General features: G+C 54.5%; 1 protein-coding gene across 4 annotated transcripts; it reads right to left on the bottom strand.

Annotated features, from left to right (window-relative positions):
* Nucleotides 1–642: 642 nt before the first annotated feature.
* SERINC2 (serine incorporator 2) lies at nucleotides 643–16,122 on the bottom strand. 4 transcript variants are annotated; one of them, XM_027965382.2, is made up of 11 exons: nucleotides 16,010–16,122; nucleotides 13,787–13,859; nucleotides 8,157–8,318; nucleotides 6,854–7,044; nucleotides 6,335–6,414; nucleotides 5,853–5,990; nucleotides 5,042–5,211; nucleotides 3,229–3,319; nucleotides 2,799–2,940; nucleotides 1,732–1,947; nucleotides 643–1,218 (listed from the first exon to the last, which is right to left on the bottom strand). In XM_027965382.2, exons 3-11 carry the CDS (start codon nucleotides 8,190–8,192, stop codon nucleotides 1,083–1,085), a joined length of 1,200 nt encoding a protein of 399 aa, XP_027821183.1. In that variant the 5' UTR covers nucleotides 8,193–8,318; nucleotides 13,787–13,859; nucleotides 16,010–16,122; the 3' UTR covers nucleotides 643–1,082. The 4 variants fall into 4 exon arrangements, with proteins under 4 accessions (XP_027821183.1, XP_027821185.1, XP_027821182.2 ...); XM_027965384.2 differs by lacking the exon at nucleotides 16,010–16,122 and adding an exon at nucleotides 15,205–15,629; XM_027965381.2 differs by lacking the exon at nucleotides 13,787–13,859.
* Nucleotides 16,123–18,266: the final 2,144 nt, after the last annotated feature.

Genomic DNA, 18,266 nt, shown 5'->3' on the forward strand with positions numbered 1-18,266 from the left:
GGGGCCCAAAGCTAGGAGCTTCTTCATCCCCCTGCACTTGGCTGTGTGCCTTCAGAGATGAGCAGGCTGTTTCATCTGAGCCTGACAGCTGTCTTTTCCATCTGCTGAATGAGGAGCCAGGGCCTATAGGGGAATGACTCGCCCAGGCCCACAGGAGCCCCAAGCTGCTGCAGTTTAGCGGATCGGGGCCAGCTTGGCCAACGTTAGAGGACATACTCTTCCCCACTGCACCCTGGGGCCCAGAGCAGGTGCCAAGCAGGAAGAAGTGGAGCGTGGTGACAAGTGCTTCAGCAGACCCTGGAAGACCTCAGGGTGGGCGCTGGTAACATGAGAGGCAGCCTCTCTGCCACCCCCATGACCCCCTCCCCCACAACTTGACTCTGGCCTCATCACTTAACACTGCTCCAGGGCCCCCTTTTCTGACCCCCCCAAGGCTCCCTTTCCCCAAAGCCCCTCCTTCCTCTATAGCCCCCACCCTCAGGCTCTCCATGACCAAGTCGCAGAGCCAGGACCCTTCTCTCTGACCTTTGAGGTCCCCCATGGTCTGGCTCCTCAGCCCCCTCTGCCCTGACGTTGTTCCCAGCCGCCAGAGTGGTCCCCAGTCAGGAAGGGACCCACCTTGAGGGGGAAGGGGCAAAGACATGGAAGGCACACGCACTGGCTTCTTTATTGGCGGAGCCTGTGAGACTCAGTAAGGCACGGAGTCCAGGAAGGGGATGGGCTGTCCCGGGGTGTGTGGTCAGGAAGACCGGGGCCTCAGTGCCGGGCACCCCATTGCAGTGAGCACTTCCGCTCTGGGCAGCTCTCAGTGCTTCTCTCCTTCAAGACCCTCTCCTGGGGAGCCTTAGAACAAGGGGCCCGTTTTTTGCAAGAAGGTGAGTGTGGGCAAGTAGGGGCAAGGAGGAGGCGGCTCTGGAGGGGGAGCTGGGGGCAGTGGCAGGGAGGGATCTGATGCTCATCCTCCCTGAAGGCACTAAGAACAGAGGGGCCCAGCTCAGGGGCAAGCCCTGGAGGGGGGCAGGGGCTCAGCCTGCTGTCACCAGCCCCGAGGCACCAAGTTGGACCGGCTGCAGGGGGCTGCCTCAGCTGAAGTCGCGGTTGGGCAGGAGGAGGGGGGCTACCAGGGTCCACAGATAGAGGAGTAGCCCCGTCCAGCTGGCACAGATCTTCACCCACACGGCAGTCCATGTGCTGATCATCTTCCGGGTCTCACCAGGTCTGGAACACACCATCATCCTAGTGAGCCCGGCCCCTTTTCAGGATCCAGTTGTGACCCCTGACTTCACCTCTGGCTCTTACCCTGTAGCTCTAGTCCTATCTCTGATATATTTGACACTTGGCCTTGTTGTGGTTGCCGTTCAATTGCTAAGTCTGACTCTGCAACCCCACGGACCACAGCACGCCAGGCCTCCTCTGTCCTCCACTATCTCCCAGAGTTTGCTCAAATTCACATCCGTTGAGTCGGCCTGATCTGCAAACTCGGTCTGCCCTGCCCAGGCCCAGCCTCACCTCCCATGAGCCCCACTTCTCAGGCACTCAGCGAAGGTACCAGCTACTGAGCAGACCAGGCACGGGCAGGGAAACTGAGGCAGAGATGGGGCAGGCTCCCTGGAGGGTCCTAGAGAGACACCTCCCTGCCCAAGTCTTGAGCAGGGCCCAGGAAAGCCCCAGCACAGGACCGGAGGGGAAGGCATGGGGCACACTGTGGGCACGGAGGCTCCGTCCACGCACCTGTACCAGTTGGTGAGCGTCATCATGATGTGGACAGAAGCGAGCACCAGGCACAAGTGGAAGAAGGAGTAGCTGTAGGTGACGCCGTCCTGCTCGTTGTCGAAGGCCCGGCCCTCGGAGAGCACCACCCGCTGCTGCTGCGTGGCGTCCAGCACGGGCGGGCGCTCCTCCGTCTGCATCAGGCTGTTCACCTGCCGGTGGTCTGAGGAGCGCAGACTATGGGAGGTGGGGGGAGAGTGCGGGTACAGCTGTCAGACCAGCACCACCAAGGTGAGCAAATGGGCAGCGCCAGGGGGCCTCACACACCACGGCACTGGTCACAGTGACCATGGGCACCAGGGTCCCCGAGCCTTGGGAGCCGGTGGCCTGATGGTTAGGCCCTCGGCCCTGGAGTTAACAAATTGCCTTGACTCTCAACTCTACTCCTACTTCCTGTGTGACCTTGGTTAAGGCACTTAACCTCTCTGAGCCTCTGATTCCTTGTCTATAAAATCAGAGATAACAGTACCTCCCTTACAGGGGTGGTGAGGATTAAATGGAATATCAGTGTGAACCCCTAGCACTGTGCCTGGCACAGAGCAGACACCAAATAAACAGCCCCTGTTATTCTGATTGTTTGCCTGCCATTTCGATAAGCATGTGTTGAGAACCTAGTATTGCAAAGGCTCATCCCACGTATTACATTCATTAATACTGTTTGCAATAATGCTCACCTGCTGTTACATTTGGTTTCCTTTTATTCATTTTAAGGAAGTAGGGTTACCTATTGCCTCCTTTCCATAATAAAAATAACAGTGATTTTTTTATCATTGCTTTTCTATAATGAGGTCTTGACATTTTTTACTATATTGAATAGTTCAAGACACATATACAATTTTGAAGACCCAACACATATCTTGAAACAAATCAAACAAAGACATGGATTCCAGCCCATTCCATCAAGTTGAGAAAGCACCGCCTGCTGAGCTTGGTGTCCTGGCTCCCACACCCTCCCCTCACTTGTGGCTCAGGGCTCCCAATCATGATTCCTTCCCAGAGACCAGCCCCTGCGCCCACCCTCTGCTTACCTGATGAAGACAGTGCACAGGATGAAGACGACGAGACCCACGATGCTCGGCGCGTCCCACCAGTGGGTCTCGTAGCCCTCGGGGCCTGCCAGGACCGTCCCGTTGCCAAAGTGGGTCAGCAGGTGAGGGTTGCATTTCTGATCTGGGGATGGGAGCATGGTCACCCTCAGCCCACGCAGGCCAGGTCTGATCAGCCAGGGAGCCCAGAGGATGAGCTCAGATGGACAGACAGACACACATCCAACCGTCCAAGTCCTAGCGATAGCACTTAGAAAAAACAACAGAGACAGCTCCAGGAATGATGGGGTCCTCCCCCGTCCCAGAAGGACTGAGTCTTGGAATGGGCAGGGGCCAGCATGTCCCTGACATCTTTGAAGGTCCCCAGCCTAGGAAGAAGACCAGGCCTCCCAGAACCCAGGCATCTACTCACCGGGGACGTTGGACAAGGCCAACCAGGTGACAAACATGGTGTAGAGCGTGATGACCGAGGCCTGCAGCAGACCCGAGTTGGGCTGGGCATCCTGGCGAAAGCGGCCCATCAGTGTGACTCCTGCCAAACCTGGTACCCTCCACCCCAGCCCCACCCAGCCCACTCACACCCAACTGGGGGACCTCAGAAACCCCACCACCCTGGGGCCATCCCACCCCACACCCTTTGGGAGAACATACCATCTGGGCCACCCACTGCCCAACCCTGCCCACCCAAAGGTGAAGCCCTAATTTTTTCTCTTAACCGTTACCCGACTTGTTCCCCCACTGAGAGAACCCTTCAAGGGCAGCATCTCTTCACACTTCGAGTTAAAGCTCTCCTCCCTTTACCCCACTTCCGTCCTCACCTGGCCCCCCCCCCCCCCCAACCTGCCCTGTCCCCGCCGCCTGCTCCTCAGCCACAGCGGCCACCTCTCTGTCTCAGCCTCTGGCAAGTCCTCGCCGACCTCAGGGCCTTTGCACTCACCGTGCCCTCCCCCCAACATGCTGCTCCCTCACATCTCTGCCCTGACAGCCCCTCTCTAGAATTCAGGCTTCCGCTTAAACAAGACCCCCCAGAAGGCCCTGAAAACCCTGAGTGCAGAAGCCCCTTGCCCTGCCAGCCCACCTCCCTTTCAGCCCACATTCCACTCATTTCTTTACATGGCACTTACAACCCAAAGTTATCTCACCTGGCCTCATTTCCTCACCTGGCTTGTTCCTTCCCAGGCCCCACCACACACACACACACACACTTGAAAATACCCATCTGAACTCGATGATTAAGAGCACAGGCTCTGGAGCCAGTCTGCCTGGGTTCAAATCCCAGTTCCACCCCTTACTAGCCATGTGACCTTAGGCAAGGTCTCCTTCCTTCTTTAAGCCTCTATTTCCTCATCTGGCAAGTGGGGATGATGATGGGGTGAGCACTAAATGACATAATAGATGCTGCTAACTGTCAGCTATTATTATTTCTCCTCTTGCTCACAGCTGTATCCCCAACATCTAGAAGAGTGCCTGGCACACAGTGGGTGCCCAAGAGGTATTTGCTAAATGAGTACTGATTGCTGTGGGACCTGGAATCACCCTCATCACCCTCTCTGAGCTTCCAATTTCTCACTGGCAAAAGGAAGCTCTGGCCCAAAGGAAGGTTCCCAACCTTTCTGCTGAGGATCCTCAAAGACTATCTAAGCTACCTCTGAAACCACTGATGAGCTGATATCCCAAAATGAAATATCTCTGGACCCAGAAGGCCTCCTTTCTGAAGAACAAAAGATGGCCTTGGCAGCCCCCACCCATTATCCCAGATAGTCTGGGACTGGAAACTGGAACTGCACCTCCTAACACCACTTCTTGAGGTGTCTAGGAATCGTGACTTAGTGCCCTTTCCTAATATTCTCCTGATTTGCATAAAAACTGATAACATTGAAATAATGATAACAACAGCCAATGTCTGATGGATGTCAATAGGCCAGGCACTGTTCTGTGTTCACAAACATAGTCTCCATCTTGAGAATAACTCCAAAAAGTGTTATTGTCCCCATTTAACATCTGAGATGAGAGAGGCACAGGGAGGTTAAGGCACTTTCCCAAAGACAGCCAGCATGTAAATGCAAGAGTCGAGACTCTAACCAAAGGAGGCTGACCTGGGAGCCCACACTCCACCCAGCCTCTGTGATGGAGAGACCCGGCTCCCAGCCCCCAAGGTTCCTACAGGAGTTCCACACACCGAGGGGCCTGGTTTCAGGTTGGGCAGAGACAGGCAGGGCTCTCACCTGGATCTTGGGCAGAACAGCAACGATGGAGACGCAGACACAAAGAGTGAGGTTGAGGCCAATGAAAGCCTTGCCCTCATAGCAGGCACCAGGCTGGGTGTAGTAGACGAACAGCAGTGCCACGGCCGCAATCGACAGCGCGTAAAAGAAGAGGGTGAAGAAGAAGAGGCCTGGGAGGGAGGGGCAGCAGCAGGTGGGTCTGGAGGCACAAGGACCCCCATGCCTCATCGGGCAGTCATCTGGCCTCGGGCACCAGCTTCCTCCTCCAAGGAGTGCCTGCTAAACTTCCGTCCTCATCCAGTCTTTGTGAGCTCCCACCCCACCCTGAACTAAAATGATTCACGTGCCACAAATACGGTCACCATAAATATAAAGACAATGAATAGAGAACAGTCTTTCAAAGAGTGAACTAGATGCACAGGGATCGGGGAGGTGTGACAACCAAACCAACCCCAAGTGAGCCTTTCTTCTTGACCGGTTCAGAAAATCGATCTGAAAAAGGACCCATTCTGCTACTGGGGATTCAATAACCAGGGGTCATTTGAAGTTTGGTCTGGCTGGGTGTGGTCAATTCTGCAGGGTCTGCTCCACCAGCCCCCTCCAGGGCCCTCCAGTGCAGCTCTCATCTGACCCACCTCAGGCGCCCAGATCAGCCGCCCTGCCCACACATACCCTTCTCTCCATCTGCCACGGACGGCTCAGTTCCTGTCCTAAGGCAGCAGGCAGCCTGAGATGCCCTCCAGGTCGCCCTTCAGGGAGCCCCCTCCTCAGTTAGCTCAGCCCTTGCACGAGACCACGGGGTAGCACTGACCTGCATACCAGGCGCGGGAGTCACACTCCTCGGCCTTGCACAGCCACCGCTGGTTCCAGGAGTGCGCAAAGTCGATGAGTAGCAGTAGCTGGATGAGGAGGAAGATGAAGGAGCCCACGACACCAAAGTAGAACCAGACTGGGTGGGGAGAGGGGAGGGAAGCAAGGGGGTCCGGCCTTGGGCAGCAACCTAGGGCAGGCACCCTCCAGGGTCTCTTCCCACACTCACTTTCATACATTCAACAGTCATTCATGCCACACCCTGTATTGATGTCCCCTCCCTCAGGGAGCCCCAGGCCACACACAGAGATGCTTTGTAGCAGGGTACAGGTTGGGTATCAAGGCAGGTCCCCTTAACCCCCAGAATTGCCCAAAGGCCATGTGGCCAAGCACCAGAGTCCTGTCTCCTGGGTGCAAACAGCAGTACCCACCAGTGCTTAGTCCTCTTGGTGGCCCCCATCCCTCCCCACCAAGGCCACCTACTGTTGGAGAAGGAGCCATCGGGGATGTAGAAGGCGCCCACAGTGATGCCCACGAAAATCAGGAACTTAAAGAACCAAAACCTATGGTGCAGAAATGGGCAGGTCACACTAGAGAGCTGAGTAGGGGAGAGAAGCTGGCCCCCCAGAATCCCATCCCCACAGGACAGGTACTGGGAGAGATGGTGGGGACCTTCTGATGATCTGATGGGCACAGAGAGTCTGTCCTGGCCTTAAAAAAAGTCCCGAGGGGCAGAGGGAAGGACCAATCAGGGGTGAGGATGGCCACCTGGGTTCTAGCCCCAACTACGCCACTAAATTGTGAAACCAGAGGCATGTATTGTCTTTCCTTGGCTTCATTTCCTCATCTGAGAAATGGGTACTGCTCAATGAACTGATCTCTGTGCTGCGTCCTCCTGGCTTCGGCAGCTCCTGAGTCTGAAGGTAGGGTCTGGAGACAGGCAGAGGATGGGGAAATCCACTGCGAGAGGGCCTCAGGGTGCAGGTGGGGCCCCCTCCTCACCCGTTCTGGATGGCAGCCCTGGGGTCTCGACTGCTGCGCACGCAGATCATGAGCAAAGAGAAAAGGAAGAAGAAGGCCGCCATCGCGAAGCACATGCGGTAGACGGCGCGGTGGCCGAGCAGGGAGCCACAGTCGATGTGGCCCTGCAGGACGACGTGGGATCCGGTCCCCTCATTACACACCCAGGGCAGCTGTGGAGACAGACAGGGCGGCTGGAACACCCCACCCCACCCAGAATCCAAGGCAACTCTGCCCAGGCCTCCCCCGACCAAGGCAAGAGGTTCTCCCAGGAGGCCTGGGCGAGACGGCAGGCTGTCCCTCCCACCTCCATCCACCACCCACCTCCATTCCCACCCACCTCCATCCATCACCCACCTCCATTCCCACCCACCTCCATTCCCACCCACCTTTGCCGCTCAAGTCCCGTGAGTGAGCCCCTCAGGGACAGACGTCCAGTTAGATCTTGTTAATTTCCCTACTATCATCTCACAACCCCAGGACTACACCGCACTGTCCAAGGCAGGGTTTTCCAAAGCGCTCTCCCCTTACCAGTTACATCAGAATCCACTGAGGTCCCCTGTCCTGTGGAACTAGAGTCTCTAAGGTGGAGTCTGAGATTCTGCATTTCTAGCACACTCCCCAGGGGATTCAAGCCTCTGTGCACACTAGCATGTCAGAACCTCTGGCCTCATTGTGTCACTGGCTATGAAATATTGAGATGGAAGGAAGACAAGACTCTCAAAACTGGGCTTATGCATCAAAGTAGGGAGAGCCTGCCCTGGGCCACTGTCTGGCGCAGGGGCAGTAACGATTCACGAGACTCCCCAAGGGGACCATGGCTTATGAGAAACGAGGAGGATCAAACCCTCCTCCCAATGTGAAGAAACAACCCCCCTAATGTCAAGCTTGGATCATTGGTGCGCTGGACACTCCTGCCCATCTCTTTTTTTTTTTTTTACTTTTTTACTTTTTGCACCACGGGCTCATCAAACTGGTGTTTCTTGAAAACTGGGAGTCTGGCTAAAACGAATCTCCAGGTTCCCTGGTAATTGACAAGGTAGTCGTTCCTTTATGGACAGAGGGGCTAACAGCCAAGGATGGTGCCAGGGCGGGGGTGGGGTGTGCAAATGGTGCTAAGGTGGAGGTGGGCTTTGGGGAACACGGAGGGGGTTTCATCCTCAGCGGTCCACTGGTTTTCATTTGTGATTCACTCCAAACCCTCCCTGTCCTGCCCACCTCTTGATCAGCTGGGCCCCCTGGTAGCTGAGCCTTCGCCAGAGGCCAGGTCCCGCAGGCAGCTCACCTTGTAGAGCTGGCTCTCCACTCCAGGACTCAGCATGATGACACACACCAGCACCCCGAGGAAGAGGAAGACGGTGAAGAAGAGGCGGCTCAGCGTGGAGTTGTGGCTACAGGGGCAGCAGCTGCACAGGATGCAGGGGGCAGAGCCACAGAGGCAGGACGCCTGCAGGGAGGGCGGGGACGGCACCTTACTCTCTGCCTCTTCTCCCTTTCCCCGCCCGAGCCCGCAGCATCCTCCTGGGGCCCACTGCCTGCTGCCTGGTCAATATCTCCAAACCTGCACAGATCCCTCCCATGCCACACTACGGAAGGATACCTATTCCCCAGATGTCACGCCATTTAACTTTCAAGCCCAAGGGAGAGGCCAAGCAGACCAAAGCTGGAAGAGGCTGGGTCGCCCAAGGACACACAGCCAGCAAGCAACAGAACGCAAATTCAAACCTGGATCTATCCTCAGGGGTTACTGTGGCTTCGGAGAGAGAGAGCTGAGGTCACACTGTTTCTTATTTCAGATGAAGCAGAGTGGGGAAAAAAATCCAGAAGGCCAAGCCTGTCACTAGTTAGCCATGTAACGTTATACAGTTTACCTACTCTCTCTTAACCTCAGGTTCCTCTTTCATAAAATGGAAATCAGAGGGTACCTGGTTCTCACATGGCAGTTTTAAGAATAAAATCAGGATTTTAAATTCTAACTCCCTCAGGCTCCCTGTCCTCCTTCCCTGCTTTATTTTTCTCCAAAGGACTTAGACAACCACCTGACTGGCTTCACAGCTGACTCATGGTGCCTGCCTCTCATTGTAAACATGTGAGCTCCACCAGGACAGGGGGGTTTGTCTGTTTTGTTCACCGTGGAGGTGCCAGAAATGGGAAGCAGGCCTGACTCATCATCGGGAGTTCAGGGACTACCTGTTGAATGAGCGTAAAGTGTCTGGCATGGTACCAGACATATGTTAAGACCTCAAGAAACAGCAGGTGCTGATCACTCAACATCTGCTGAATGAATGGAATGAAGGATATGAGGCTGGGATTCCTGCCCTGGGGCTGCACCAGTTTGGATAGCAGAGATGTCCAACCCCTTCTGTCTCAGCACCTCTGCCCTCTGTCAGCCCCTCCCTTCTGGGGTTGGCTGAAATCACTTGGGGGCTGGTGATGCCACTCCATTCGTAGCTGTAGCCTCACCCCACAGAAGCCAGTTCCACAGCCCAGCCTTGGAGGAAACGGGCCCACATGCAGATATCTGTGGGTCACTGTTTCTCTTCCTCCAGACAGCTCTGACTCCTCATTCAGGTATGTGAGAGTTGGGAGGGCAAGAGACACAGGTTCCACCCTCCTGGAGTTTTCAAGGGCAGGAAAGCAACTCACCACATCCTTACACCTGTTTAGATAGGAGGTGGCGAGTCACTGCCCTGAAGGGATGCCATTTAAGCTGAGAGCTAAACAGTGTGGACTCACTCTCCTGGCCAAGACGAAAAAAGAGTGTTCTAGACAAAGGGAAGAGAGCCTGCAGTGGCTCTAGGGGCGGGCAGGAGCTGAGTGTTGGAGGAAGGAAAAGAAGGCCTTGTGGCCAAAGCTTCAAGAGCAAGTGAGTAGTGAGGTCAGCCAGGCTGGTGGGGCCTGGCAGCCACGTACAGGACCCTGGTGTTCTTCCTATGAGCAATGGGCCTCCACTGCCATTGGGCACCACCTCCCAAAGAGGAGAGAGACAGGAACAGCCTTCTACTAAGTGACCAGCTTTGCAGAGAGAGGCTGAAAGGGTCCCTGGCTCCTCTGAGACCCTGTCCCCCGCTTTCTGGACTGGTCACAGGGGTACTGCACACTCTGCTTGCGGTGCAGCTGCCTTCCCGTCTCCTCCCTCCTCTTCCCTCAGACTGGAAAGGCCCCTGGGAATGCCCCTTGTAACCTCTCACCCACAAAGCCAAGCACAGACTGGATGCTAAATGAAATGCCTTCAGAATAAAATTCTCCCTCAGGGTCCAAATCATAACAATCCACCCATCCATCAATTTCTGGTTGTATCTTGCAAACCCCGCCCATAGCCCTGACTCCTATCCATGGCAACTTGGGGGGTGGGGTGGTGAGAAGATAAGCAAATGACAGAAATAGTGTTTTATAAGCCATAAAGAGCATTCTGAGATCAGAGAGGTTAATAGACTTGCCAGAAATCACACAGCAAGTGGATGGCAGTAATAATAGTGATGGCTTCCATTTATGATGAGTTACTCTGTCCCAGACACTGGTGAGCACTTTGTCTAGACTAAGCCTCACTGACTCTATGAAGTATGTTGTAACCTCCCATGTATAAACGGGGAAACTGAAACTCAGGGAGATGGCACGACCAAGGTCACCTTGCAAGTAAGCTGAGGAGCTGGGATTTGAGACCAAGTCTGTCTGCACCAGGATCTGCTAAGTCATGGATGGCAGTCTCGTTTAATTTCAAAACACCCCAGCAATGAAAACAATCCCTCAAGTGCCCAAGAAAACCAAGGGAGGCCAACAGGCAGTGTTCTTAAAAAGCAGAGACATTATTTTGCCAACAAAGGTCATATAGTCAAAGCTATGGTTTTTCTAGTAATAATGTATGGATGTGAAAGTTGGACCATAAAGAAGGCAGAGTGCCAAAGAATTGAACTGCGGTGTTGGAGAAGACCCTTGAGAGTTCCTTGGACTGCAAGAAGATCAAACTAGTCAATCCTAAAGGAAATCAATCCTGAATATTCATTGGAAGGACTGATGCTGAAGCTGAAGCTGAAGCTCCAAAACTTTGGCCACCAGATGCAAAGAGCTGACTCATTAGAAAAGACCCTGATGCTGGGAAAGATTGAAGGCAGGAGGAGAAGGGCACGACAGAGGATGTTATGGCTGGATGGCATCACCAACTCGATGGACATGAATTTGAGCAAGCTCCAGGAGATGGTGAAGGACAAGGAAGCCTGGCGTGCTGCAGTTCATGGGGTCACCAAGAGTCGGACATGACTGAGCAACTGAACAACAGGCACTGATCTCAAGAACCAAGTATCCAAGTGGCCAGGCCAAGCCAGGCTCTGGCTTGTTACCATTTCCATCTGAGACATTTGAGACACAAGAAAAACTGCCACACTGCAGTCAGGGAGGCTGGCCTTTCAATTTACTCTGGTTCTCAGAGATAAAAATCCAGGTATTTCTGATACCTGAAATCTCAGGCTTCCAAGGACCTGGCTGGTAGCCAGAGAGACCAGGTTCGGGAGACAGAAATACACACAGCCCCTTCCTCCCACCCTGGCTGCTCTGGAGCCTCCTTGCAGTTGTTCACACATTCTGATCTCCACTCCCCACCTCTGGGGATCACTCCAACCACAACTTCTTCCTACACAAATACCAGCCCACAGAGTAAAAGCAGACACCCGCACACGCACATACACACGGATGTTCACAGTGACAGTGTTCACATGAGGAAAACAATAGGGGAAAGCTGAAAATAACTAAATGCCCATCACTGCACCATGGTACTCCCCTAAGCGGGATCTCTCTACTGGATGAAGCAGATGTGTTGGTAACACTTAAATAGGTATATGAAACTAAATACAGTTAAATGTAAATTGTACCCCAATAAAGTTGATTTTATTATTGAAAAAACAAAAATTTTAAATTAAGAAAAAAAACTAAAATAGGCACTAACCTTTAGGTTGCATCAGCTTATTAGAATATCAAGAAATTGCAAATGACCTCTTTTGCCCCATACCAGCAGACAGTGGTGGATTACTGACCCCATGGAATGGTACAGAAGCAGGAAAGATGAAAATTTCTAGATTGACAGCAACACAGGCTATGCTTGGGATGCAACGTGAAAGGCCAAGGTAGACTATTACACCGTTCCTACACTCAGATTACAACACAGCCCTCCCCAAATGCACTCAGGGGAAAGGCAGCAGTGGAGAAGCACCAGAACTTAGACTGGTGGAATCGTAGCACCAGCCAGATTCTCAGAAAGGAGAACTCAGAACTCAGAAAACCGCGGGCCGGAGCGTCTATAAGCTGCAAGGTTCCGTGGCACCCCCGAGCTAGCTGACTATCCTGCTGCTGCTGCTGCTGCTAAGTCGCTTCAGTTGTGCCCGACTCTGTGCGACCCCATAGATGGCAGCCCACCAGGCTCCCCCGTCCCTGGGATTCTCCAGGCAAGAATATTGGAGTGGGTTGCCATTTCCTTCTCCAATGCATGACCGTGAAAAGTAAAAGTGAAGTCGTTCAGTCGTGTCTGACCCTTCGAGACCCGATGGACTGCAGCCCACCAGGCTCCTCCGCCCATGCGGTTTTCCAGGCAAGAGTACTGGAGTGGGGTGCCATCGCCTTCTCCGAGCTGACCACCCTAGCCCGAGACAAAACACAGGAGAGAAGAGGGCAGCCCAAGACTACTTCAAGCACACTTCTTTCCCTGACGCAGTGTGAAGAGGAGAGGGCCCTGTCGTGCCCCTGCCGCCAGCTGGCAGGATGACCTTAGACAAGTCTCTTTTCACCCCTGTGGGACTCAGTTTCCTCAGCCATAAAATGGGCTTCCAGGCAGGGCGGTGAAGCAGCTTGCCCATCAGACAGCCATGGGTTTCAGCAGCTTCCCCACTTCCTCAAATGTGGTGTCCAGCACTTTACCACTGGCGGGCGCTTACAGAGCAGCCGTTGCACGCCAGCTTCAGGCTAAGTCCCACAGAACCCTCCCGACATGCTGAGAGTTGATACTATGGTGCTCTCCACTTTACAGACAAGGAGAGAGGTTCTCAGTCACGCAGCTGAGAACAGACCAAGCCAGGATCCAGACCAACCAGTCTGATGCAAAGGTCTTTCATACTCCCTCGCCTGTAAAAGGCCATCCCTAAGTATCTGCTGACCGTCCAACTCACCCTGTGCTGACCTGCTTGGTGACTACCATCCCCAGTGGGTCTATCTTATCTCCTCCTGGCCAGGACTCACCTTCAGTCCAGCAACAAACACTGACCAAGAGAGCCACTTGTGGACTTCCCTGGTTGTGCAGTGGATAAGAATCCACCCACCAATGAAGGGGACACGGGTTTAATTCCTGGTCTGGGAAGATTCCACATGCCACGGAACAAAGCCCATGTGCCAAAACTACTGAGCCAGTGCTCAAGAGCCCGTGAGCTGCAGCTACTGAAGACCACTTGCCTAGAACCCATTCTCTGCAACAAGAGAAGCCACCACAATGAGAAGCCCTTACTTGGCGACTAGAGAGTAGCCTTACTCTCTGCATCTAGAGAAAAGTCCACGCAGCAATGAAGACCTAGCAGAGTCAAAAGCAGATAAATAAATAAAACTCTTTTTTTTTTTTTTAATAAAAGAGACAGCCACTTGCATTCCCTACTTGCTACGACAGATTTGCACCTGACCAAGGGGACCCACGTATGCCAAAATGTTCCCCCTAAAGATGCCTGACAATCCCTCATTAGAACTTCAGTCCTCTCAGGCAAGTGTCCATTGAAACATTGTTATTGGTCATCCAGCAGTGCCCAACAGCACCACTTAATACTATGTGGCTGTGGGAAAACAGTCTTCTCTCTCTGATCCAGCTTCCTCAGCTGTGAATAGTGTTAACTTCCTCACTGGGGTCACTGTGAGGACTAAATGAAAGGATATATACAAAATACTCACTATACCGCTGGGCTCTGAGTTCCGGGCCTACAGTAAGGACCTAGTCAATGGTGGCTATCATCAGTATCACGATCTGCAAAATAAGTTAACTCTGTCATGGTTGTGGGGGGAGTGGGGTAGGTAGGTAATCATATGGCACGGGTGAAGGGCTCAGCACAGCACTTGGCATGTAGTAAGTACCCGGTAAACATCAGAGGTCAGAATGCCAAGGGGAGGCTCCTAACAGGAGGGGCAGGTCCCTTGCAGACATTAGATACCGGCAACCTCCCAGACCTCCCGATTCTACTCTGGGCCAACCCTGTCCCTCAGCACCCAGAATATGAAGGGAGGGGAGACGTGGGCAGAAGCCTAGACTAGGGATCAGATATTAATCCTGACTGTGCAGATCTTCCTCCTTTCGCTGTGCAACCTTAAGCAAGTCGGCTAACCTCTCTGGACTGCAGCTTCCTCATCTATAACCCATGGCCTGTCTGGTGCCTTCTGATTCAGCATTGCAGGAGCCTGACTCAGAGACCAGCGATCGATTCCAGAGGGAATTCTCCACCCACCTTTTAAAAATGATAATAACAATAGCTCCTGTTTGGAGAGCTGACTATGTGCCAAGAACAAGGTGGGGCACTTTTAAATCTTGAAGGAGGCAGATGGAGAGACAGAGGCACCCAGAAATGGCAGGTTTCCTTTCACCAACCTCCCCCACCCCCAAGCTAGTCCAGCAAGAAGGAATTCTAGTCAACTCCAAGGAAACTCTCCCTCCTCCACCAGGAAGCAAACCCTTTCTGGCTAGAGCTCCAACCCAAACCTTGGTGTCACTGTGCAGGAAGAGATCTCAGGAATCAGCTCCTGCACATGCACACGTGCGTGCGCGCGCACACACACACACACACACACACACACACACACACAGACACCCTTCACAGATGGGAACATGGAGGCCCAGAGGGGACAAGGGTCCAGGGACCCACTCTATAGCCTCTCTGTGCAGACACCCTTCTCGGAAAATAGCTGTAAAGTACATCTCTCTAGATCCCCAGCTGTGGGCCCCAACACCCCCATCCTATCATTCACACACATCGGGGACAAAGGAAAGTTAAGTCTGGGATTCAGCAGCCACCAGAACCTCCCCCTTCCTCTCGGCTCCTCTTTGTGTAGGGCAAAGGGGGCGGGGGCTGCCTTGAATGAACCTCAGATTTAATGAAGGGAAGAGGGAAAGGAAAGGGGGCTGGGAAAAGGAGAAGGGGCCTCCCCGCCGGGGTCTGGCTGACGCTCCTCCCCTCTGCCGGCAGCAGCGCCAACAGAGGCTGGCTGCTCCCCAGGTCCCCGAGGAGATGGCCAGGTAGTCCCTCCCCGCCCCCACACACTCCAACCTCCCTCAGGTCCTGGGTTTCCCCACCCAGAGTTGGGCCGGTGTTGGCGGTAACCTGTAAGAGGGACTCAAGCTCGCTCAAGACCGGCGTAGAAAGGCAGAGAGGGTCTTCCTCCCCAACCCCCACTCCTGCCCTGGGGACTAGGAGGGAAAGGTCTGGGGTTCACTGGAAAAGTGCCGAGGAGTCTGGCCTGAGCCAGACTGAAAAGCAGGAACAAGGCACGGAGAAACTGACAGCCGGGACACGCAAGGAACCATAAAGACAGACAATGACAGATGTTAAGAGGCTTCGGAAAGACAAAGACAGGCGGACAAACGAACGGACAGATATGAGACACATACAAAGGGACAAACTGAGGCAGGCGGGCAGGGACAGACAGCCTGATTGACACACAGACAAACAGAGGACACCCGGCAGAGAGGGGCAGGGACAGGCAGGCACACAAAGAGAGCGTCCGGGAGGCAGACGAGAGGCGCACTGCCAGGACGACTCCAAGTTGGGCCAACTGGGGCTGCAGCGCCCATCCCCGCCCCGAGCTCCGGGCCTCAGTCTCCCCAGTTCCCTGGAGGGGAGCCCGCCCAGGACACTCCCTTCCCCCCGCCCCGGGGCGCCCCACCCCTTCCCCCGCGGTAACCCGATCGCCGGACACCAGCCGTCTCCGGCGCCCGCGGGCCCGGAATGGGGGTGGGAGGACTCGATGAGCCAGGGTACCCGAGGAGCGAGGAGGCGGGGTGCGGGCCCAGAAAGACAAGTTGGAGGAAGGAAAAAGAAGAAACTATTTGGAGGAAGAAGACAGGACAAAAGTACGAGCCCGAAGAAGGGGCAGGCGGCGCGGGCGGGCGACGGGGTCAGGACTCACGCAGCTGAGCAGGGAGCAGGCGCCCAGACAGGCCCCCATGTTTGCGGCGGCGCGGGGTGTGGGGCGCGGGCCGAGGGGTGCCGGCTCCTGTCCGGCTCCAGGAGCCCGGGGCTGGCCCCGCCTCTTCCCCGCCCCCTGCCCCGCCCCGGCCCGGCTCCGCCCCACCTGGCGAAACCGCTCGCCGCTTTCCGGCTGCGTTGGGGCCTCCTGGGACTCACCTGGGGCAGGTGCGCTGGGCGGGACCAAAAGGAAAATGGGGGTACCGGGGATTCCAGCTGCCTCGCAAGGCGCGCAACTGGACTCACGTACGGATACAAACTGATGGTTTGGAAATAGGGAGACCTGGGTTCGATTCCCGGCGAGGCCACAACACGACCTCAACAACACTTCTCCCTACCCCAAGAGATGGTCACACGGGACTCCTCTGCGTTTGGCATAGCCTCTGCCCAATACCGAAGTGTTGCATGATTGGACAAAGAAATGGGCAAGTCACTTCACCTCTCTGAGCCTCAGTTTCCCCGTCTGTGAAATGAGGATACCTTCTTCAAAGAGTCAGGTGTGCGCTCCCTGCCCCCGCTTCTAGGACACACCTGTTCTTCAAGCTCGACTGACTCCTGGCTTGGACCACATGCTCCCCCCAGAAACACCCAAACCTGGCCCCCAGCTAAGGAGCTCAGAGGGATGGGTGGGTCACATTCCTGTCAGACCATCCCGCAGAGAGGTGGGAGAAACCCAGAAGCAGGGCTCTGTAATTACACTCGCTTCACCCTCCAGCCATCTCTCCTCACCCAACCACAGGTGGGATAATGCTAGGGAAGAAATCTGTGTGCCTCGAAGCTGGCCCCAGGGTCAGAGATCTGGGCCTGCCTACATCCTTGATGACTCACCGGGCGGGCGCCAGCCTGAGCCTTCATTGTGTTGCAAACATACCCTACACTTTCCCTCCTCCACACTTGTTCACAGGTTACCTCCCCCTGAAAAGTCCTTTTTATCCTCCTCTCTCATGCATTGGAGAAGGAATGGCAACCCACTCCAGTGTTCTTGCCTGGAGAATCCCAGGGACGAGGGAGCCTGGTGGGCTGCCGTCGATGGGGTCACATAGAGTCGGACACGACTGAAGCGACTTAGCAGCAGCAGCAGCAGCAACCCTTCAAACTCTTGGTTCTATCCTGTATCTTCTCGGTGAAGAGGGCAGCCACTGCCCTGAAACCATTACCTGGCCCCAGTAGGGATAACTAGCCTCCTGCATCTCTGCGTTTCTAAAACATGGGACTCCTTTATGGCCTCACAGATAGCTAAAGTTACCACACAGCTAAGCTCATACCAAACTCTTCCACCTGCGTGCTGCGTGCTCAGTCATGCCTGGCTCTTTGTGACCCTATGGACTGTAGCCCGCCAGCTCCTCTGTCCATGGATTATCCCGGCAAGAATACTGGAGTGGGTTGCCATTTCCTCCTCCAGGGGATGTTCCAAACTCAGGGATCAAACCTGTGTCTCCTGCGGCTCCTGCATCAGCAGGCGGAATCTTTACCACTGAGCCACCTGGAAGCCCCAAACTCTCCCACCTACATGGTCCCATCCAAGCCCTGCAGTAACCCTGAGAAGCAGATTAACTCCCACTTCATCCCATTTTACAGATGAGGAAACAGGTTCAAAGAAGTAAAGTGACGTGCTAGATGTAAACTGAGGACTTAATACAAATCAGCTATGACTATTGTGGTTGCTACTATTGCTGCTCAAAGCCACACAGCTCAGACGGGCAGCACTAGAAGACCACCCAACCTGGCCCCAGTCTGAGAACCCCAGGCCTGTCCCCGACATCCTACTGCCTCTGGGTGAAAGCAGATGTGGCAATACCCAGTGTGCCTTTTTTCCTGTCCAATCATGTCTTCAGCCCTAGTCTGAGACCCTTAAGCGACTCTGAGCCACCCAAGGACTGTTTGATTCACCTCCTGTGGGTCCCTCCCCTACCTGGGCACAGCAAGGCAGTGAAAGTGCCCCAAATGAATGAATGAACTGAATGTTGCCCACAAGCCCAGTGTCCTCATTCTGCCACTCAGCAGTCTGAAGTGAATCCTTCTCATGGCCACCCACCCCAGGGTCATCTCCTTTTGACATTTCCGCCCCAAGGGTCAAATTTTCCATCCCTCAATCCCTCCCTTTCCAAGACCTGGTCTAGTAGAAAAAGGCTAGTGGTCCAGTGGGTAAGATTCCACACTCCCAATGCAGGGGGCACCGGTTTGATCCCTGGTTGGGG

The sequence above is a fragment of the Ovis aries genome, chromosome 2 (genome assembly GCF_016772045.2).
Source record: "Ovis aries strain OAR_USU_Benz2616 breed Rambouillet chromosome 2, ARS-UI_Ramb_v3.0, whole genome shotgun sequence".
Lineage (NCBI taxonomy): Eukaryota > Metazoa > Chordata > Mammalia > Artiodactyla > Bovidae > Ovis > Ovis aries.

Coding starts and splice junctions, on each gene's coding strand:
- SERINC2 (XM_027965381.2), bottom strand. CDS start 16,048: ATGGGGGCCTGTCTGGGCGCCTGCTCCCTGCTCAGCTGC. Junction 5,212..5,852: donor CTCCCGCGCCTGGTATGCAG/GTCAGTGCTACC, acceptor CCTCCCTCCCAG/GCCTCTTCTTCTTCACCCTC. Junction 3,320..5,041: donor CTGTTCTGCCCAAGATCCAG/GTGAGAGCCCTG, acceptor CGCTTTCGCCAG/GATGCCCAGCCCAACTCGGG.